The sequence below is a fragment of the Trachinotus anak genome, unplaced genomic scaffold (assembly GCF_046630095.1).
Source record: "Trachinotus anak isolate AG129_WGS33_773 ecotype Australia unplaced genomic scaffold, CSIRO_AGI_Tana_v1 ptg000021l, whole genome shotgun sequence".
Lineage (NCBI taxonomy): Eukaryota > Metazoa > Chordata > Actinopteri > Carangiformes > Carangidae > Trachinotus > Trachinotus anak.
The window spans coordinates 83,718-107,328 of NW_027273872.1; the positions used below are offsets into that span (position 1 = coordinate 83,718).

A 23,611-nucleotide genomic window follows, 5' to 3' on the forward strand; every position below is an offset into this window, starting at 1 on the left:
TTCTATTTTAAGTATCACAGTATGTAAACATGATCTTTCCCTGTGTGAAAACAGATTGGACTGTATGCATCCTGTAGTTAATATTTACACATTTTTAAATCAGATCAGATGTGTTGAAATGTGGAAAAGCATTACGCCGTCGGTACAAAACATCTGACGAACTGTGAACGCGGATATTTCAGGGGCGCGCACGTATTGTGGCCGTAAATACGTCAGAGAAGCGCGCTCTCGTCCTTTCTTTCTCTCGTCCTGAAGATGGCGGCAGGGGTGAGTAAGATGGAGAGATGGCCAGTGATGTAGCTCTCTATAGACTTTGCTGGCGCAATCCGTTGGAAATCAGTCCCATCCGCAGCTTTACTGAGTGTATCTGAGTGTTAACAATGCAGCCTGTTAGTCAGGCAGCTGTTACAGGGTTTATTTACCAAGATTTCATTTAGTGTTCATTCTGACTGAGGTTAGCTCCTGGTGCCCTGACGTCGTATTGACGCCCCTTTGCTGGCCCAGGCTTGTGCCACGTTACCTTCGCTATCTCCATGCTGTGAAAATTTCCAGTTAAAGTTATTGATATTTTCGCCTCACCCTCGTATCTGTGTGCCGTTTTGTTAGCGCCTGTATGCACGGCTATAGTTAAATGCTGAGCGAACGGAGACGCCGGTTGAATTGCCGGTAATGATAGCAAGTTAGCATTTAACGCAAGCTAATAGCCACGTGAATAGCCCCGTTTTTGCTCGTAATCTGTTTCCAAACATCGGTTTGGCAGAGGTAACCTGCTTTTTAAATAGTTAAATCTGAGGACGCATTCCGGCTTCACTCTGTTCCTCTTCCTGGCCAGAGGGGTTTAAGTGGTCAACCATCTGGGCTGGGATGGTATCTTTCATTTACCTTTGAATTGGCTAGTCAGAGGATGTGCTCTGTTAAAACTGACATGTTGTTATGAAAATATTCTTAACACAACCCAGTGTGTAGCGTCAAAGTTGTGATACATGTATGGTCAAATTTAATTTAATTTTTAATTTTTTTTTTTTTTTTTTTTTTTTAATTGTTTAATTTTCAGTGTTGTCTCCTCTCTTTTCAGACTCTGTACACATACCCAGAGAACTGGCGGGCCTTCAAGGCCCAGATTGCAGCCCAGTACAGTGGTGCTCGACTCAAAGTTGCCAGCAGCTCCCCTGCCTTCACCTTCGGGCAGACAAACCGTACTCCTGCCTTCCTCAACAACTTTCCTCTTGGCAAGGTCAGTGCAACTTGCTAAATGGGATTGCCCCAGTTTTTGTGAATGTATCTGTGGTCAGCCTCAAGGCCTCCTCTTTCACTGTCGCGCCTATGGCAATGATGGCAATGAATATGGTCAAAACTCCTAAATGTTATTTTATGACTCATTATTCCCAAACTTATTAGTTAATTGTTAAATGTAGTAAAGTGAAATGGTTTTAACTAGTTTGATAAATCCATTGTAGTGTTACCAAAGAATCTGCTCATGCACATTACTGTTTGATTCTCTGGATAAAAATATAGCTAAATGCCATTGTTTGCAGGTACCTGCCTACCAGGGAGATGACGGCTTCAGTCTGTTTGAGAGTAATGCCATTGCTCACTACTGTAAGTCTGGCATTCACTAATAACTAAGTGATTCATGTCTTTACACATTCTGTTGGGTGGTCATTCAAAAGGTCTATAGTTTAACTCAAAGAAAGTAGAGGAAATATCACTCAGCTAAATAGACAGCCTCTCCATGAAGATTTAAATGTTTATCACAGGTGTAGAGCTTGTGGTGGAATACATCCTTTGAGTCAGCAAAACATTAAAGTCACTCACTTTTTTTTTTTTTTTTTAAATAAAGGAGCTCTTTCATGACAGACTGTTCATTGTGGAGGTGGGCCAAACCTGTGAGACAGCATGTGCAGCATGGGGTCCCTGTACACTTAAATGGACAAAAAACCATTTTATATACATGTACACACTTTGCACCTTTCTGTTGGACTTATAAAACTACTTTTAACTTGTAACTGCAATTCAATGCATTTGTTTAAAGACAGTAAATTAACATTGAGATACATAGTTAGTATGAGAACCCACTTATTGTATATGTTCAGCTCTGTAATTTTGACTTTGTTTATTCCTGAAAAAGATTTTTCTGTCTTTAAACAATAGTGAGCAATGATGCCCTGCGTGGTGCCACTCCCCAGGCCGCAGCCCAGGTGCTGCAGTGGGTGAGCTTCGCTGACTCAGAGATCATCCCTCCAGCCAGCGCTTGGGTCTTCCCCACTCTGGGAATCATGCAGTTCAACAAGCAGGTGTACAGCTCAGCATTTTCTGGAAAAGCTTAAGACTTAAATTACTATTTTGTAGCTGTGGTGGAAGGTGGATGTCAGTTGGCCATAGTGCAAGACCCTGTTGTGACTTGGCGCTTGACTGTAGGCTTTAAATATTGCACAACCCCTCATTGTTATCTTTTTTTCTCTGGGTCTGTGCAGGCCACAGAGCAGGCCAAAGAGGATGTGAAGAAGGCCCTTACAGTGCTGAACCAACACCTGAACACCCGTACCTTCCTGGTGGGAGAGAGGGTCAGCCTTGCTGACATTACTGTGGCCTGCTCCATGCTCTGGCTCTACAAGCAGGTTTGTCATACACTCAGCAGAGAAGTTATACACGAACAGCCACACACTCACTGGTCATTAATTTGTCATTTCTTGGATCAACACTTGTTGTATGAAATTATATTTGTGCACCCTGTAGGTTCTTGAGCCTTCTTTCCGTCAGCCATACCCCAATGTGACCCGCTGGTTTGTCACCTGTGTCAACCAGCCCCAGTTCAAGGCTGTCCTTGGAGAGGTCAAGCTGTGTGAAAAGATGGCCCAGTTTGATGGTATGTTACTGGCAGTGAGGTTAGGACAGTTATTCAGCACATTACTGTCATTTGAAGGGTGAAATTATTACTTTTTTGTCACTGAATTCTTTGGTGTTCAGCTGAAGTACCTATAAAAGATGTGTAATGAAATTGCTGTGCAGCCTTATTTTTACACTTTCGTGGGTTTTCTGCAGATTTTGTCAAATTACTTGTAATATTTAACAATTTATTTCTTTGCAGGGGAGAGGTCCCAGTGGATGCAAAACCAAAGACAGATAATTGGAACATTTAACAGAAAACATGTTTTTCATTTTTTTTATTCTCTTTGACCAGCCAAGAAGTTTGCTGAGATGCAGCCCAAGAAAGAGACCCCTGCTAAGAAAGAGAAGGGAGGAAAAGAGGCAGCCAAGCCCCAGGAGAAAAAGGAAAAGAAAAAGGAAGAGAAGAAGCCTGCACCAGAAGAGGAGATGGACGACTGTGATGCTGTATTGGCTGCAGAGCCCAAAGCTAAGGACCCCTTTGCACACCTGCCTAAGAGGTAAAAGTCTGTAGTGTTGGTTTTGGTATGCACTTTCATTTTTGTCACGTGTGTAGGTAAGAACTTGCAGACTTCTGAATCAGCAGTGGCCATGGAGGGTCAGCTGTCAGCAGGTTTTTATTCCAACTGATCACAGGTTGATTATTTCTCAGTACTTCCCTCTACTGAAGAGGAGTATTAATCAATGGGGCGAGGCAGTTGACTCTCCATGGTGCATTTGGAGCATTTGATGACATATTGAACATTGAATCACTCGCAGGTCAGGATGTTTGGTTTACAGACCATGTGTTGGTCAGTATCAGGGCTGTACACCAATCAGGAAACTCCCCTCGTTTTGGAAAGCAGATGGTCCCCTGTCATTGGGCAAGGCAGTGTCCAATCATGGCACCCAGTCTTAATCTGACAGGGGAAGAGAGACTTGAGACCATATTCATCCCAGTCATCTCTGTTTCAGTGAGGAAAAGGCTGGTTCATGCTGTGGCCACAAGAGATTCACACTTGAGATCTGTTGTTGATCTTAGTATTGAAACATGCAGTCATGGGCAAATATTTCCCAGAGCTTTAGTTTGGACTTCTACTACTGCAGCTTGTAGACCTTTTTTTTTTTCTGGTGGCAAGCACAGAGCAAGATTTTGTAGTTTAGTCCCCTTGCAACACCTTATTTCTCTCCTCCCTACATGTATAGACAGCAGACATATATGACCTAATCTCTTTTCTTTTTTAGTACATTTGTCATGGATGAGTTCAAGAGGAAGTACTCCAACGAGGACACCCTGACAGTAGCCCTTCCCCACTTCTGGGAGCACTTTGACCGTGAGGGGTACTCCATCTGGTACAGCCAGTACAAATACCCTGAAGAGCTTACACTCACCTTCAAGAGCTGCAACCTCATCACAGGTGAGACTCAGCAGCCACTTAACTGAACACACTGATCTAAAGGGAATGACTTCAGGGGTTGTGTAGTATGTTCACATGATTTTTGTAAACGCACAGTTATTTCTGAGATTCAGCCCTATGCATTTGTTATCTGGAGCACCATGGTGGTTCAGTGATTGGAAAGACGCTTCAAATGGATTTAATTTGAAATGTTTTCATTTTTGGTCTTACTTGTTATGTGGTTTCCTGGTTCATGCATTTGCATGATTATCCTCCATGAAGGTTAACTCCCATGGATGTATGCTTGTAAGTTTGGGCCCATATTTCAATGAAGCATAGATTTCAGGGAGGTCATTAAGATCATGTTCAGAGAATACTTTGAAGGTCCCAACGTAATTTATTAGTGATCTTGGTCTCAAAATATGCCTGGTTCCTCTAAAGTTCTTGGAGAGACTCAAGAAAAATTTGTAATTGCCTGTTCAGTTTCTTGTAATAAGACATATCTGTCCCTGAAATTGTTACAGAATACTTAGGAGTGTGTACAGTGTGTGGTCTGTGTTCAAATGCACAGATAGTCTGCACTATAATCAGGAGTCAGCCCTCTGTAGGGAAAGCAGATGATCCCCTGTCATTGGGCAAGGCAGTGTCCAGCCATGGCACCCAGTCTTAATCTGATGGGGTAAGAGAGACTTGAGACCATATTCATCCCAGTCATCTCTGTTTCAGTGAGGAAAAGGCTGGTTCATGCTGTGGTCACAGTAAAAGATGAAGGGTTCATCTAAGATAGAAGTGCATTCAGGTATTTTAGTTTGAGCCTTTTTCTTTGGCTCTTTCTGGAGCAGGAGGAGTTAGGTGTTGAGTAAACTCTTTTTAAAACTTTGGCATTGATCAGTACAAGTACAGCTGCTACAACACTTTGAGTTGTGGACGTTTGTTCGTTGTTAAAATACCCACCACGTATGAAACGCCCTCCTTGTTCTTCGCAGGTATGTTCCAGCGCCTGGACAAACTCAGAAAGAATGCTTTCGCCAGCGTCATCTTGTTTGGCACCAACAACGACAGCAGCATCTCTGGTATCTGGATCTTCAGAGGCCAGGAACTGGCCTTCACTGTAAGTGTTGAAGAGTAAACACACTTTCCATGGTGTTCTGACTTTATAACATCCCCAGCCTCAAACGCTTACTGCCTGTTTTTGACAAACTGATTTGTTTGCTGGGAGTAAATGAATGGATAGTCCCCTGTCATTGGGCAAGGCAGTGTCCAGTCATGGCATCCAGTCTTAATCTGACGGGGGAAGAGAGACTTGAGACCATATTCATCCCAGTCATCTCTGTTTCAGTGAGGAAAAGGCTGGTTCATGCTGTGGTCACATTAGATGATATTGAAATCTTAAAAGCAGCTTACACTGTCTGCATTTGATGGTCCCTGCTCCCTGCAGGATAAACTGCATTGAGTAATCTGTCATCTGATAATCAGTGGTGGTGGACCTATATCAGTTTATCAAAGCTGAGGGTAATTTACTCCTATTCAAATAAACTATTTTTTTCTCCCCCAGCTGTCTGAAGACTGGCAGATCGACTATGAATCATACGACTGGCGCAAGCTGAATCCAGACAGTGAGGAGTGCAAGACCATGGTAAAGGAGTACTTTGCCTGGGAGGGAGATTTCAAGCATGTGGGTAAAGCCTTCAACCAGGGCAAGATCTTCAAGTGAGAGGTGTCTGGGACAGTCTGAACAAAAGCACTCTGCGCTTCTGCTCTCCAAAATGTAAAACCTATGGACTTTCAGCCAATATGTGCTTACTTAACTGCAAGAATGACTTGGAATGACGTGTTTAAAGACAAAAGTGAATTTTGTCTGTGGCCCCAAACTGGTTTTTTGTTTTTGATCTGCAAAATAAAGCATTTTCCACCATGCCAGCTTTGGGATTTGATGTCTGGTGTATGGCTTCAGTCTAAATGTGTTTTTTTTTTTTTTTTTTTTTTGTGTTTTTTTTTTGTTTTAAACCCATCAACAAATGTATTTTATTTCCTAAGTCATTGATTATAGCCATGCTGCTGCTATGTAGGAATGTATTGAATACCCTGACATCACTGTTAGAAGTGTGCACTGTTGGTCCATATTGACTACACACAACAATTGTGCTGGGTGTGGTTAGAAATATCAGATTTGAAACTTTCAGCCAAATGGGATCAGTGAAGCTTTATATTTGGTATTAAGTTACTACAATATTCACCACAGGCACTTTTTGTTCCACTTAAACTGTTGACTTTGTGAATGGGTAAATAGTAAGTCCATGACACATGTTAGTAACACTTGAATTATTCCTCAGCAGCTGATACTTCAGTGTATCATTGTAGGTTTCAGGTACAGCTACCGATGCAGTCTTCTCTAATCCCTGTAGAGGGCAGCAAAGACTTGTCATTGGGAATCTCCTGGATTTTTGAGTGGAGAGCATCTATCGGTATTATAAAATTATTTAAGCAGATAGTGTTGCGATGCTGGTCAGATCATATCTAAATTAATCTGCTTACTAGTTAATTTTATTAAGATGTACATACATACAGTGTACTGTAAGCGTACAGTATTTGAAAATGAATTTACTGGACATGACAGACGGTTATAAAATGTTTTGTATGGTTTGGCCACACCCCACTGAAATGCAGAAATGCCATGTTTCAGAGCCTACTTCTGCAAGTTGGTATCATTAAAGAAGAAAAACGGGGACAGACCACATACAGGCCATCAGCCTGCAGCTTAAAACGTTCTTTCATTTCCTTTCTTTTATGATTGAGGAAAATGTTTATAAAACTTTGTGAACTAAGTCTGTACCAGGTAGAATTAATGTTGGACAGTGAAGACAAAGCACTTGAGTTAATCCGACACACCCAACTGTGTGAAAGTTTTTTTGATCATTTACTGTTGACTGTTCCCACACCTGCCACCAAGCTTATCCTTTCACTTCTGCTATAACTGATTTCTTTGTTTGGTGCTTCATTGTTTGCTGTGCTTACAGTAGCTACAGGTAAAATAGGACACCTTGCCCAGCCCATATGATGTGTGTTGATATTCAAATTATCAATGCACATCATCTTGAATGTCAGTTTGGAAATGTCCAGTGATATAGTTATGGCAATCAAGCTTTGTTTAAACACTAAATATGTTCAGTTCTAAAGTTTAGAGAAGCTAATGTGGATCTGATTTTGTCTGTGACACAAACACACACATGAGAGATGCACAAGAGGGGAATCTCATCCCGGAGTGAGTCAGATGTGTCATATTTTCCAGCTTACTAAGCATGATTCAAGATCATTTTGGCGCAACCATCTTCCACCATAGTGTTGAATCAGGGAGGCCATTTTAGTTTGTTCTGTGGTCTCATGGAAATCAGAAAATGGAAATCTTCCCATAACAGCAAAGCGCCCAAGTCCTTGAACGCATGACTCACCCATCCTGTGGATCATAGTGGAAGAGGGCTGTAACTTGAGCAAATAACTTTGACTTCACCCACAGCATTGCAGCAGTTACAACACTGCTGATGGCTAATCCTCCAATTGCTGAAGGAGTGGTGTTACAAAAGCCATTTGATCTTGCAATTAAATATGAAATTAATATTAGCAGAACACAGTTTTAAGGCTCTTGGGGCAATTTTCCTATGCAAAAGCAGCAGTATCAGGCCCATAAAATGTTCTGGTTCTTATTTGTGTTTAGTAACTGCAGAATAAAAAAGCACACACACACACACACACACTCCTTTTTCCTTCCTATCTCTCAATCCTTACTCCTTTTTATCTGTGTCCCTTCATGGAGGGTGGGGTGAGAGGGAGTTTGTCTTAAAAGCAGTTGCAGCAGTGAGGAGTGCTGGCGAGTGAGGAACAGAGAGAGAGAGAGAGAGAGGCTGTATTGTTTCACCACACAAGGTCCCTGTGTGGCTGTCAGCCCCCCTGTAGGAGCTTTAGGCACGGTATGGATGTGCTGAGCATCTGGTGGCGCAGGACACACATCTGGAAAAGAGTGAGGCGGTAGGTTTTGGGTTTGAAACAGCAAGGTGAAGAGCTAACACCGGGGAGTCTGAGGTTGAAATACAACACAGTTTTCTCTAAAGAACCTCAGTGTATTGCAGATGCTATTGCTACAAAAATTCCTCCTCTAGCATTTTTTGTTACTCTAAAACAAGACTCTGTCTCTCTCTATATAAAATACATATTTATAATTAAGATAGGAGAATGTGCATATTGGGGGGTTGTAACTGGCTGCAAAGTCTTAAAATAGATATTTTCTTCCCCTTTAGACATGTTTACAGGCTTTTTGGGGCTTATAGCCAACGTCACAGTGAGTCAGTGTTGTCAGTTGTAGGGACGTCTCCAGGCAGACAGAGACAGCACTCAGCCACCACACAGTCCCACCCTCAAAGCTTTATGGAGTTTTCCCTAGACTCTAGTTTGGGGTTGGGCTTCAAGTCTGACTGACACACACATACACACACATAAACTTGAGCAAAAGGAATGGGGGCAGGAAAATGGATCCTTAGTCAGCACTTAAGGGCTGCTTCGTGTGTCCTCTCTTTGCATTTGAGGTACAGCCAACAACATTGTGAATGCTAAACTGGAATTCAAACAAAGACATGTAAGGACTCAGACAAATGGATCAGACAGAAAAAATATGAAAACTATGCAAAATTTCAAAAGTGGCAGAAATGCATCTCTATATACACCCTAGTGTATCTTCTATTAAAAGGGACCTTTGGATCTTAACCTTCCTTTTTGTGAAGGGGTGTGAACTGCACATTTCTCTGTGGCACTAAAACATAGTGTAGTAATTCAGTACTGGAATGGAATGAGGGAGGTCAAAGGTGAGTCTGCTGAGGGGAAATAGCTGAAGAAGGCAGGGACAGACAAGATGACATGATATAGTAACCAACCGGGCTTGGCTACATAACAATGCCTGCATGTAACATCCTTAAACAAGTCACTGTTTGATTATTACTTATATATTTTCTTCATTAGTTTGTGTTAGCCTGCAACAGAGGTTGCGAGTGTGAGAGTGGAAAGTGCGTGACACGAGGGAAGAGAGGAGAGGTACGGCGGAGGGAAAACAGACAGCCCCTGCGCTTTTGGACATGAAACCCCACAGTTGCCTCTGGCTCATATTACCAGAATCTGGAGGTGGGGCACGAGGAGTGATGTCAAACTAAAGCCAAACTGTAATACACACCACCATAACTACCAAGTGCAGAAATATTGATCACTGCCCTGATAAAAAAAAGTAATAAAATAAAAATTTAATAATAATAATAATAATAATAATAATAGACTCCCTTTGTCATCCTTCCACTTGGTGCACTACTGAACATGCAACATTGTATATTAATAAATATTACTTACAAAAGTAAGTCCTAATGGTGTCAGCCACTTTGGGTGTGTGGTGTACTGAACCTAGCTGTCTATTATCTTCTCATGAAACACAAGTACAGTTGTCCTTTGTTGTGAAATGGATAAACTGCAGGTGTGAGAACTAACACACAGTTTACAGTAGTTTCACTTCTCTTCAAGAGCTTTGATAGACTTCCTTTTTCAGTGCTTGGTTAAGAGGCAGGTAAGACTTGGATGAGCTCTCTGAACAAACAGGTACCTTAACCCAGCCCTGGAAGAATTAATTGCCATTTCATGTACCGACTTGCTGGTGGTTTACACCCCACCCACTGAAAGAGCTGGAGTGTTGGAGCATTTACAGCTATGACAGGAATGTGCAGCTCATGAAGGTATCTGCTTGTGTTGAGGCACAAGAGATGAGAGGTAAGCAACAAGGAGGAGAAAGTCTTGCAAAATCCCTTATTTCTCAGACTGATCAATGATCCAAAACAAATAATCAGTGAGTGATTGTCGGCCACCATAAAGAAATTGATCCCATAGTAGGCTAATGCGTAACATGTGAATGCGTCAAATCTGTGAAGTTGTGTCACTGTGTGTGTGTTGATGTGTTAAAACAATTGGGCAACAGTACAACTTGAAGGTAAGTATTCGGTAACTTTATCACTCTGACTGCACAATTTGATGGCACTGGCAAGACCAAACCTGTGAAAGGTGTTCCCAACATCAGTGTGTTTAGATGAGTGTAGTCTGAACACAACACCATTCAAGCTGCATTGGAGAAACAGGAATGGGAGGTGGGGTGGGGGGTGTCATTTTCTCTAACTATTACAAACTTTGTGTAACAAAATAGAGCAGAGTTCCTCACCACATTACAAACAGCTCTGTGGTATGTGATATTTATCCATACACACACAGGGCATTGCTATGGAAACATCCCTGCAAGTACCTGCCCCCTTGCTTATTATGTTGCTATAGCAGCCATCCCAGAATAGTCTCTCTTTTTTTTTCTTTGCTGCTTCCCTCCCTCGTGTTTGTGACTCACAACTTGCAGTGGAAACCACAATTCAGTCTGTCTCTTATTCCCCTTTTTTCCCTTACATTCCTTTGTACACCAAAGGAACAAATCGCTTTTCTGAGTCATCAGCGTGTGTGTGTTTGTGTGTGTGAGTGAGGGAGCACGCGTTATGGGGAATTCCAAACAGATTACCAATGATAAGTTACTATGGTGATGGCAAATATCAAGCAGGGTGACCTGTGTGTTGCAAGATAGTGTATCTTGAGTACTGCGCACTGTCTTTAGTTGACTGTGATTTCTTTGCAGCTGTGATCTCTCCATGGATACACTCTGCTCTCGGTTACTTTAGGTCCACTTTGTTTTGAGAAGTCCCAGCTGGCCAACTCACAGGACTCCTTTGGCAGCACAGCACAAATCACGTGTTGCATCTAGTGTAACAAATAACCCATGTGGTAATTGAGTTAAGGGGGGAAATTTTAGTGGTGTGTTGAACAGGAACTTTCTCTCTGGTTTTGGTTTAGTTCTATGGTCTAATTAATTTGTCAAGAAGATGAAAAAAATCCAATTATCAGTGCTAAATAAATAAAGTTAAATCACATTAAATTAGAAACTTCACGTAGAGGATGAGGCCATTCCTTAACTTTCACAACAATTTTACATAAGTAAGGAATTTTCTAATTATATTTAAAGCTTCACAGGTTTCAGTCTGAGGAAATGAGTAATGAATAAACAGAGGACATGTTAACATTTAAAATATTGTTGTATAATATGCAGAGTAGGTGGTTATATTCAGTTATTTTTCTTCAGTAATAGTAAGTGATACCACATAATAAAAACAGGCAAATCAAAAATCTACACTATTATTGATATTTAATAACAATGTTTCAAATGACTGGGAACAAAGAGACTACTTTCACAATCAAATGGGTTGCTTATGATGAAGAGAATCATCAGCTGAATGTGCAGCTCCCTTCAGCTTTACATAGCTTTAAAGCAAGTTTAAAGCAAGTTTCTGCTCACTGTTAAGCTGCAACTTTACCATTTTGGTTCACTTTCACTGCTCTCATACATAGTTTTCAGCAGCTGTTCTCAGAGAAGAAGCTCCAGCTCAACAGTTGGTAGAGACCAAAAACAGGTGTTTAATCTATAACAGTCATATTTTAAGAAAAAATGATAACATGCATCATGTTTTGTTTGAAGAGAAGTAACTGGTTACTATAGCTGTAAATAACTACAGTGGAGTAAAAAGTACATATTTTCCTATGAGATCTGAGACTGGATGAATTAATTACATTATACATTTATTTGCATATGAATGTATTCTTTTCTTTTTTTTAGTACAGTGCATGAGATTATATAACTCAGCATTGCATTTGATTACATTAAAATTCTCCTCATGATACTACATAAATGAGGGGGACATGATCTGTGGGTCAATTGTTTGAGATCTCAACAATGCAGATAAGAAATTATAGTTACAGAAAGTGTAACCCAGTGTCACACTTTCAGTTTATATCAACCACACGTATAGAAGAAATAAAATATATCTGTCAGTATCCTGAGTTAAGGACTGTGTGCTGAAAGAGTAGATGCTGCAGATGATCACAAAGAACTTGCATTGATTACAACCTCGGCCCTGCAGCTCTTTTTTATTTTTCCCTCTTGTCTGCACTGAAGTCCAGAGAAAGACCAAAAGAAATTATCAAAGAAAAAGTAAAACAGAAGAGATAAGCTGGAAACAGGAGTAGGAACATACGATGGGTCACTATTTGTGCTGCTTAATTTAGCAGCTTTTCTGGTTTATCCTCAACAACAGTGGATTCATTCATTTATGAAGAACACAACCTGAATCTGTGGTGCTTTTTAAAAAAATGTTCTTTGACAATGTCTATCTGACTGTCTTCAGCATTTGCTGGTAAAACACTTGTCACAACACTGACAATGTTGCATTGTGTAAAAAAATCTAAAGAAGTTGGTATACAAAGAACTCTTCTATTTGCACACAATCTGGTTTGTGTAGTAGAGTCCTTGCTTTCAACAATGATCTTTTCAGATAGAGACTGGACTATTAACGGGACTGGACTGACTTTTAAGTTCATTGACATTCTCAAACTGCAGCAACAAGCTCACGTTCAGTGCAAGCACACACTTTAAAAAGGTGTTTGTGTAAATTTTGTTTGGGATTTGCCAAGGACTTCAATTCACAACAGAGGACAATAAATTCACAGACACCAGCACTTAAAATATGTGACACATGCAGTTGCAGAATTAGTTAAGTCATTGATTACACCTTACAAACAAAATACTTCATAATTTGGCATAATTTAGCAGTAGTCACCTGTAACAAACATACAAAGAAGGAGAGAGGAGAAAGGAGCAATGGCACTGAGTTACATTATAAAGTGTGTTTAAGAATAAAATCCTTGTATTGTATCTCGTGTTCTCACAAATGAGCTTGATGACTCATACAAACAGGCCATTTGCCAAGTACACTGCTTGCATTGTCTGAATTTTGGAAGGAATTTCAGTTAATAACTGTGATATTTTACAAATACAATACAAGATTTTTTCTGTTTTGACCACATGCTAACCTTTACCAGCTTTTTTCAAATCTATTGCAAATTTCGTTGATATGAAATGTGTTCAGGTAGTCCTCTGTGTCTGATTAAACTTGTGTTACACAATCAAATGTGTAGCTCCCACCCATTTGGCTCTTGTCTATGGGCAGAGCCAAACAATTGTCAGGAGATTTAATAGAATTAAAATCATTAGGTCCAGGTGTGGTGTCACTCTTCTCTAATGGTATCACAAGTTAGTTTTGTTCAGGCCAGTGCCATGTGACTTCCCTTATCCTGCGGGGGACATTAATCACAAATACACACACACACAAACACACACACACACACACACACACACACACACACACACATATACACACACACACACACACACACACACACACACACACACACACACATTCAACAGTCCATCCCTATCTAATCCTCTGATTTACCTCCCCTCCACAGTCTGAGCTGCCCTGTTTTCATTGTAGTCATGGGCCATGACTCATCGGGCTCGTCTGAGCCAAACTATTTGCGTTAGTTCACACTGGCTGACACACCTAGGACCAGGAAACACACCCATTCCCACATATCCTTGTATTCAACCAGAGTGACCTGCCACAAAGCTGTGACAGGCAGAAGGGACTGAGTTTGTAAAAACATGCACTGGATGTGCAAAATATTCAACATCTCCTTAATGTTTAGTTTTATCCCAAATGTACAATCCACATTTTAGTTGTCTCAAAGCTCATTCTCCATTTCTTATCTTTATCTTGATCTCCAACTGCTGCTCATGATTGATTTAGACTCAATAAGGGTTCATCAATAAGTGATAAAGGTTTTTAAAACAATATTTACATCATCAGTTTAAGAATTAGTTCTTGAGTAAGAGTGAAAGTGAGAAACATGATCATTCTGGGCAGTAAAAAACAAACAGCAGGGCAAGTGATTACTGTGGGGTTGTTATGTGACCATAAACATTCAAAACCTGCAGAAAAGTTGTTGGGTAGCACACAGTTCAGACAGGAGCCCTGCTGTTTACATGTGCACACTTCAGAGGAGTTGTCTGTCTGGAAGCAGCAGTTGCTCTAAGCTGAAACTGTGCTTCAAAGGAAACGACAGCCACACCTCACTGGCAAACGTCAAACATCCATGGATTCATGGAGTTGTGCAAACAGGTGCAGTAGCACGACACTGTGTGAGGAGGATGATCCTTTTTGCCAATTTAGCCACGCAGTTCTGTAGCTAATAAAATTCAGTAGCAAAGCACCAGAGGGTTAGTTTTAAAAAAGGCAATGTGTGAACAATATAAATGATCTCTGCAGTCAATAAAATGATGTAATACATGTTGTTCACATGATATGTTTTCAGAAATGTCTGATCCTTCAGTAGGTAATATGTTTTTTGTTAGGAGCTTTATAACTGTTTAGAATAATTACAGTCCAAAGAGTAAAGCAATACTACACTTTGGACAGAGTTCTTTAGAATTCCTTCTTATTTTACACATGGTTGGGATTGCTCCTTCACTTTTATCTCAGCATGCACACTTACAGACGAACGCACACATAGGCACACATACAAACAGTGGGCCTTCTGTTTGTGGGAGAGCTGTACCCTGTTTTTCAGAGAAAACTAAATCAGAGCTCTCTTGGATGGTGGTGTAATGTAGTAACATTAAAACACATGTGTGTACACATGTACAAGTGTGTGTTTATGTGTGTGTGTGTGTGTGTGTGTGTGCGTGCCACTCCCTGTTCTTTCCCCACAAAGCCACGCAGTAACTTCCTGTGTGTTTGCTCTGCTCCTTGCATGTTGTTTGCTTTTTCACCCTGTGGAGCATGGGTGCGACAGGTTGGTAGGGGGTGTTTCAAGGACGCTAAACATTGATGTGAACAGTGAACAAGCACACACATAAATTAACACATACATGCACATGCATCCACATCCCACATGACATGCCATTTGCATAATTGCATGCACACACATATCCTGTAGTTGCAAGGGGATATATGTAAAGATTATAGAGTAATTTGACAAAAAATAAATAAATAAATAAAAATAGAAATAATGGTTTGATTCAAGAATATACCCTCATATTGAATCAGCTGTAACACCTGAACTACTCTACAAGTTATGATTGAAAGTGTGTGAAGACTACTATTCTTAACAACTAAGGTAATGGAGAAATGTTCTTCAGAGAGCTTCAATGAATAGAAAGAGAAAGAAGAGAAATAGTTGAAATAACTAGTTAAAGGTAATAGATAAATGGCTGAAATAGTTATGGAGAAAATGGTTTACAAGGCTAAATGTACTGCAACAGTATTTGAAATCTAGTTAGTTAAACATGATCGATAATTGAAATCCAAAGTTGAAAAACATTGATAAATGATTAAAAAAATAATGGATAAATAGTTGAAATATTCAGTTCCTGCTACTCTGAGTGGTAGCAATGTAAATGATAAATTGAACAAAGCGACCAAAACATTCAGAGTTCAACTGTGTGAAAATATAGTATAGTAATTGCTCAATAACATCTGATTTAAAATCAGTTCAAATGAACAAATTAGGAACATGATAGATGGTGTCGATACAGAGTGTATCTGACAGGGTGTGTGTGGGATCATCAGACACCTAAAATATTGTTTTAGTTACTGAACTCATGTTATAACATTTTTATCTATATCCCTGTATCGACTCATTTGCTGAGCCAATATTACCCGTTATCCCAGGCTGAATTAACCTGAGGCACCACCCAATATGACTCAGTGGCCCATGTATCTTTTTTATTTCTCCACCGCACTGGAACAGATGCAAAAATCCAAGTTTGCCATAACCCTTAGTGAACATTCCATTGTTTGCATTTTCTGGAATAAAAGTGTGAATTTTTTTTTTGTATATTCAGAGTGAGTTAGGATGTTTATTTTCATTGGCCCTGTGTTAGAGCTTGTAGAAACAAGACCTGCACCTCTGTGTGGAGATTAAAATATGCTCCACAAAAATATTGTGAGAGTGGAAAAATTAAACATCATTTTGTGCATCATGGCTGTAAAATATTCTTGAAATACTTGAATAACAGTGGGCTGTAAGAGGAACAGTACCTATAAAAATAAGAGAAGTTTTACTCTTACAAAAAAATCTTTCATGTGACACAGAGCTCTTACAAAATTATGCTGTGAAGACAGTGTGGTATTCCTTCCAGCAATACTGAGAATTTACAATTGCTGTTTTCAGCTTAAGAAATTGTGATTGTGAAAATAACAAAGTATGAAAAGCATATTTTCAAAATCTTGTATTCTTAAATTCAAAACAGAACTTAAGTTACCAATATAAAACATGCAGCTGTTGCAATTCAGTAAGCTCTGGTTCAGGGTGGGCATTGTTAAAACAAGTGAACTCGGAGACAAAGACAGAAAATAGATGCTTTGACCTATGTAAGCAAAGGACTCATTCTAGAGTAATTTTGTTAATGACAACTTTGAGTCAGTGTGTGTGCAGTAATTTAAGTGCTGTAATAACATGTTTATGTCATTGTCTATGATATAAGACCCATTTTGTGGTACATTACTTTGTGTACTTCATTCTTATCTTCAAATCCTGGTGGGCTGCTTCAAATCCATGCCTGTCATTTGGGGTGCACTTGAGAGCATGCTGGATGCATGTTCCGGGGCTGGGCTCACTGGCCAATCACAACCAAGTTTCCACCATCATCGACCGAAGCGTACATATATGATGTGTAAGTATTTATGCAAGGCCAATAAAAGGCTGCCACTTGCGTATGGGCATCCGTTGAATATAGTGAGGTGCGTTTAGTGCCTTAAATGAGCTCAAACAGTCAAAAGTTGGTCCAGTTTTGGTATTACCACTGAAGCAAGAATGTCCAAAGCCATGCCAACAATGTCACAAACGGATGGGTTTTTTGCTTAAATAATATACAACTCAAAAAATATTTTCTCAGTCACTGCTCATTTTGACAGTTTAAGTACTTTTTCTACACAGTTTAAAAAGTTGACTGACTGCTGTGAACATTTAGCTGATAAATGTATGTACTTATGGAAATTTTATGAAGGTATTTTAATTTATTTTCATTTCTTAAAGCAGAAGTTACTTTTCCTGTTGCATGTCATTGGAGCCCTTGATATGAAGCAGTGGGTGGTCCCATGGCTGCTGAGGACCACTCCCTTGCCACTGGTCTCCTCCCCTGCATTCCCCTCCTTCTGCAAACCAAGAGCCCTACCCAGCTCTCTGTCCAACCACTCTGCTCAGCCCAGAGGAGCAGCCACATAGAAAAAAGTTAAAATCAACTCACAGCAGAAGAGGGAGGGAGAGAAGGGGGGAGAAAACGCCCTGGAAACTTGGTTGATCGAGAAATAGGAAAGGAGTGACAGAATCCTAACAGACTGCAAAGTTGTGACTGGAAGAGGTGCTTTTCTTGGGCTGGGGAGAAGGGGAGAGGACAAGTTTTCAAGGATGCTCAAGCTGGTGTGAGGCTTCTTGGGCGCAAAGACTGCGCACAGGTAAAGATGCACTTTTTTCTTTCCTCAGATTGAAGTGAATGTTTTTTGTTTTGTTTCATTTTCAAAGCTGTATTTCTGAACTTTGTTGCTGGTTGTGCTTAAAATCTAAACCACCTATTAGATATTAACTTACAATAACTTGACCAAAGTTTAATCAACTAAGTTGTTGCAAAAATGTCAAGATTATGAGTCCAACATTCCTGTGATATTCCTATGGGCACATGTGGTGAGAATGTGTATCAGTGATAAGATGATAGTGACTTTGTCCTATTTGTTCTACATGTTTATCTGCTGTGGTATCCTATGGTTTTTCTTTTGGGAAAGTTTTGCTGCGGTGTTCAGTTGTATGAGTCGAAAACATGAGTTTTTCTGTGAAGTGGTGGTAATTTCTTTGTGATTATCATAGTAAGTTTAAAATGCTGATTTAAAATGGTGCAGCACATGAGAAGTGGGTGTGTGCCACCACATGAATGCAGAGGACTTGTCTGGAGTTGCGCACTTCTCTTTTTCCTTTAACTACACACAAAAGTTGTTATCCAAGGTGCATATAAGTGCCGGAGCCACTGTTGTAGAGAGAATAAAGAATATCTTCATATGGTTTTTGTCCATTTGGATATGAGAGGTAACACCTCTTCACTCTATATTTGTTTAGTGATTTGACTATTGTGCAACGTGGATGTTATGTCCATATTCATTATCCCTAGTCTCTGACATAAACCTTTTATGGCATTGGAATATCCCATATACTGAAGGTTAAATGGAAGAAATGCTGGAACGATAAGAGTTAGTTTGTGTGTGTGTTGACGAGGTGTTTCTCTTATCTGTCCAAAGCCCTTTGCTGAGATTTGGAAGTTTAAAACATGAAGGTACTTCCCTATGGCAGCCTGCAGCAACAAGGTTGGGTGTGGATTCCTCTCCTTCACCTCCCTCCGCCCCCTCCTTTTTTTCTCCCTCCCTTCTTGCTTCGCTGTCTCCTCACAGAGGCACACCCTTTACAGTCAAAAAGAAAAAAGAAAGAAAAAAAAAACCCATACATGCTGCAGACGTCGCAGTTGGTCCTGCCAAGCACATCCAAATGTCCTTTATGGGGTATCAAGTGGGTTTTAGCAAAATTAAAAGTATTGATCATAATTTCTTCTTTGCCTAATCTCATTTCATCTCATATATGGGCCTTTTTTAATGCAGTCTACTCTTGTGGAATGCAGTGATCTTGTCTGAAGATGTGATATAAAGATATAAAGTTTTTGAACAAGGCGTCCCTCCTTCCCAGCTAGTGTTAGATAAGGGACAGTTCAAAACTACTGCTTTATGCTGAGGCCAGTAATGTTTTGGTTTTTTTTTTTGGCTTACTTTTTCTTGGGCAGAGAGAAATTTCTCTTTCTTTCTGTTACCTTGGATCTCCTAACCTGGGCTCCCAGCCAGGGTGTGCAGGGGAGGAGAGAGAGGGGAGAAGAGGAGAAGAAGGGAGGAAGATGGGGAAAGAAAGCCAGCGAGTGAGTTAGTGAGGGGGGATGGGCGGGGTGGGGGCGAGGAGGGGAGTAATGGAATGTAGTGGTTTGGAAAGACAAGCTAATTGAAACCAGGTTTGAGGCATAGAGGGGAGCGAAGACTTCGCACATTTGTAGAAAGACAGGAATGCATTTTAAACACTCAAAAGTTGAGAGTTATTTATTTCTCCCCTAATGTATATTTAAAGTAGAAAAGACAATTTTCCAGGTGTGGTTGAAACTAGAGTCATCACATATAGTTTGGTCTGCATTTTGATGTGATGTATTTGTTCAAATTGAGGCAAAAGCAGATTTTAAAAAGTCCAGAGTAGACATAATCCTTTGTTGAATCTCACTTGAAAGTCAAATTTGTGTCTGTGCAGTTGCCTGTCTTCCACAGCTCCCTGTTGCCACACCCAAAAGTATTTTCAGTGGCGTGCTCTGCTCTACTCAGTTTTTTTTTCAATGCGCACTTAACTCATGTTTAGTGCTCCACAGCTGTAAATGTCTGGCATTTCTCAAACCACTCTTGTCAAGGTGATTGATTGTGACAGACTGATTGAAGAGACTAATGTTCACACAGAGCTAAAAGGTGTTTGGGTATTAGGTGTGAATTAAAGTTATAATATGTTCTTAGCATTTCAAAAATTCCTGTTTTACTTGGTGGTAATATAGCAAAACATATTATATTACATATGTTACTTCATGTGGAGAGTTTTGGGTATGTTAAGTGTTTATAAAATAGTCATGTAAATTTGGAATAAAGAACTTAATATATTTTTCAACTGTGGAAAACTTCAGAACTGGTTCCTCACTGCCTGCAGCTGAAACATCTGTCAGTTGTGGCCTTGGGCAGATACTGTTTATTTTAATACTTGCACTGTCTATCACTGCAGCAGTACAGAGACTACATTATGTTGTCACCTAGATTAATGTAAGACATTTGGGATGCCAAAAACCACACTGTGAAATTTTGAAGAAGCTTTACTAATAAAATCTTGCTGTCATCATAGTCCATATCCCGCTGTGATGCCACTTCTGGTGATTTTGTTGCACCTACCCATGTGGCAAACAGCATTTTACTAGCCTCAAGAAAATGACATGCCTCATGACTGTTTGGAGTCTGAGCTTGACCATGTCAAAATATTTATCACAGCAGTCCACCAAAGCCACTATATATTCTTGACTGGCAGATGAGTGGAGCGGTGTTACTCAGCTGTGCCAGTGTGAAACGGAAAGAAACTGGTCTGTAGCACACTTCCTCTGTCATTTCCTCATGGGTTTGTTGAGGGGGTGGTTGTAAGGAGGGACAGTGTAGAGAGGCAAAAAGAGGGAGGTGTATGTAACAAATAAGCTGAAAGAAGGGAGGCTGATTGCAATCAAATTATAGTTTTTTCACACTTGGCATTCATTTAGAAGCAAAGCTGGGCTCTCAGACATCCTGAAGTTCCAGCAGACTTGCTGAAGTCTGACCCTAGATATTGCTATAACACAATAGCGTATTTGTAGATACGCAACGGTTCCAGTGAGAGATGTTTAGTTTTCTTCCAGCTGCAAATAAACACCTAACTGTGGTGTGCGATTTTAGAAAGTCTTTCTAGGCAGTCCATTCAGCAGCCACTCCCTTTTCTTCCATCTCGAACTGCGTATGAATGTTTCAGCATGCCCTCAGTATGCTCTGTGAAGTCCCTATCATTATCATTGGCTGCCTACTGGTTGGGAAATAGTGTTTTGAGAGGTATGATGAGACAGTCATCACAAGTTACACATAATACCCCTGTAAGTCACACCCATGCACATGAATACAATTCAGGCTTTACTGTTGCTTCTAGCTCGGTAGGACTAGCAAGCATTGCATTTAAAAAGGGTGTGAATAATTTTTCTGATAAGCCAGCAACATTCACCAATGCTCAGCTCAACATCTGTGGTTTGACACTATCCCAAAACAATAAATCTTACATAACTGTTGCTGTACTGCACCTGCCCCCAACTGACTGTCTGTCTTGCACCCCAACCCCCACAAACTGTTATGTTGCCTTGCACGAGGAATGCAACATCTGTTACAAAAACTCTATTTGGAATGAGGCGCCCAAAATGTCAGGTCAGCAGGGCCTGGAATGTAAATTTAGAAATATATTCAGCTTTGTTTAGGCTTTCTTTATCAGGCACAAGATACTCAAGGATAGTGCTCCTCACAACCTTACAACATCTCTTGTTCTAAACAACTCTGCACTCTGTGCTCTAAAACTAAATGCTTATGCTTCAAGTTCTACAGCCAAGGAAGTCTTAAGTCCATATATACATTCTGCTGCTATGGTTTCCATCTAGCCCACCTCTTAACTTTCTCACCTCCTGCTCCACTAATGGACTTGCATTTGTTCTTGTTCAAGCAGCAGCTGTGGAAGACTGAAACAAATTTTGACTATATTACCAAACTAAATTGAGTTGAAGTAGGGCAGTTACATGGCATGCCGTCTGTAAGGCTGGTGTGGATGTCTGCAAACCTTAAATGATATCTTGATTATGTGTCAGAGCTATATGAACTTCACTCTCCTCTTTCTCTTTCACTGGTGTAACTAGTTATGCCAGTTATATCATCCTCATCTCAGAAACATGGCTGGGCTTTTCTTCATCCTATTTTTCACTTTGTTATTTGTTCAGTGTTCCAGGCTCTGAAACTGCTAGTAGAAACCAGCCCACGATCACTTCTCATTTCAGAACTTCAACTATAAATGTAAAATGTTTTGTTTCATTTTTGCTAACTGTTAGGTTAAATTATTTTTACAGCCTAGTATCATATTTAATATTTCAGCAGGATTTCCGGGCAGACACACAGTATTGTTTATGATACAGTAAGTTTCTGAGAAAACAAGGAAAAACTTCCCTTTAATATCTTAGCGCATTAGGAAAAAATTGAAGAAACCCTGGGAGAGGAAATTCAAATTGAGATCCTCCCTCCTTGGACGTCTAGGGGTGTAACAGAGAACAATGAGTAATGATAGAAGCCATGAACCCCTTGCTGCCTCAAACAGTATATAACCTTTCTGCTACTTTCCTTTTGTGAACATAAGGCTTAAAATATAATTTACCTTAAAATCAAGGCATAGTTGAAATGTACTCTCAACAAAACCCTTGGTCTTGTTTGTGATCTCATAAAAACAAGAGAAGAGTGTTTTAAGAGTTTTCATCAGTTTTTCCATTTAGTGCACAACTCCTGCCAAAGTCACAATAGTTTAATCAGCAGCAGGCCAACTTGGCGTCAGTGGGCAGGCTTTGGTCTTCTGCAGGACTTGTGGTTTGGTTTAGGTCTATATGGAGTTTAGAAAAGAACAATTTATTTTGACGTGCATTCCTTTTATATGTGTCACACATGCATGCCCTATCTGCGTTTTTGGGAGAGGAGTGAACCTACGCTGGGGCCTGCTGTGTTTCTTTGTATTTGTTGTACTTGCTGTGTCAAACTACAGAGCAGAGAGGGGAACAGAGTCTGTTTTGTCAACAAGACTGATTTGGTCTCTGCTTGTCTCTCCCTCTTTCCCTCCCTGGACTGAGGCCTTTTTATTTGCACATAATCAAATCTTATCTCTCAACAGCACCACTGTGCCTGATTCACTTACGACTGAGCTTTAATCATTGTCACACTGCTCCTGTTTTCTGTTCACCAAACTGATTGGATTTGGCAATCAACCAGAAGAACTGACTAAAACCACTTTGATCAGTTACCAGTGTGTTGGGACCTAAGTACAAACTATGACCAGGTACAATATGTGCCCTTAAGGCAAAGAGATAAGGCCTGGGTGTGGAAGTGGATAGTAGTGAGGTGTAGAGTTCTGTTTGTTGTAACCGAGTGCACAGGTGGAGCCAGATACAATAATTATGGTAACAATGGTGATCCAGTCAGCCGATCCTGTATTACTTCTCAGCGTTCATTTGAGTGAGTGCATTTCAGGGTGCTGTTAAATGTGTATATGTGACTGGATGTGGTGTTCTTGTTTATTTGAGCAGAACCTAGAGGTGAGGGGTGTGGTGGACTGACTGCAGGAGGGTGGGCATTCAGGCAGGGTGCAGGGTGGGCGGCATAGACTGAAGCTGGAGTCAGAGTCAGAGAGAGAGAGGACATTTCTTTGGAGTTAGTCACTGTGGGGAGAGGCTGGGCTCCCTTCCAGCTGGCCTGACGGCTCTATCAAGGAATGTGTGTGACTGGAGGCCTGGGTGGGGCTGTGCACTGAGCTGCTCCCTCTGTGAGCAGAGCATAGAGGCAAAGCGACGCGATCCACCTCATGGACTGTGGCGTGGTATTTCTACTGTTCAGCTCTGCATGTGTTTTTATTTGCTTTCCCCACTGTTGGTGACCATGTTTCACCTTACTGTGTGTGTGTGTGTGTTCATGTCTGTGGTC

At 40.5% G+C, this 23,611-nt stretch overlaps 2 protein-coding genes across 4 annotated transcripts in view; both read left to right on the forward strand.

The window, feature by feature from the left end:
• Window positions 1-115: 115 nt before the first annotated feature.
• Window positions 116-6,182, forward strand: eef1g (eukaryotic translation elongation factor 1 gamma). 2 transcript variants are annotated; one of them, XM_071458605.1, is made up of 10 exons: window positions 116-267; window positions 1,076-1,234; window positions 1,536-1,599; window positions 2,152-2,294; window positions 2,475-2,618; window positions 2,737-2,866; window positions 3,182-3,386; window positions 4,111-4,283; window positions 5,249-5,373; window positions 5,818-6,182. In XM_071458605.1, the coding sequence occupies exons 1-10, from the start codon at window positions 256-258 to the stop codon at window positions 5,974-5,976; spliced, it is 1,314 nt and encodes a 437-aa protein (XP_071314706.1). In that variant the 5' UTR covers window positions 116-255; the 3' UTR covers window positions 5,977-6,182. The 2 variants fall into 2 exon arrangements, with proteins under 2 accessions (XP_071314706.1, XP_071314707.1); XM_071458606.1 differs by lacking the exon at window positions 116-267 and adding an exon at window positions 846-867.
• Window positions 6,183-17,463: 11,281 nt separating this feature from the next.
• ahnak (AHNAK nucleoprotein) overlaps window positions 17,464-23,611 on the forward strand; it is a 34,010-nt gene continuing 27,862 nt past the window's right edge. The window contains exon 1 of one of the 2 annotated variants that reach the window (XM_071506901.1): window positions 17,464-17,725. The gene's annotated coding sequence lies outside the window, so the exon portion shown is untranslated. The remainder of the gene's footprint in view (window positions 17,726-23,611) is intronic. The other variant, XM_071506902.1, reaches the window with a different exon arrangement.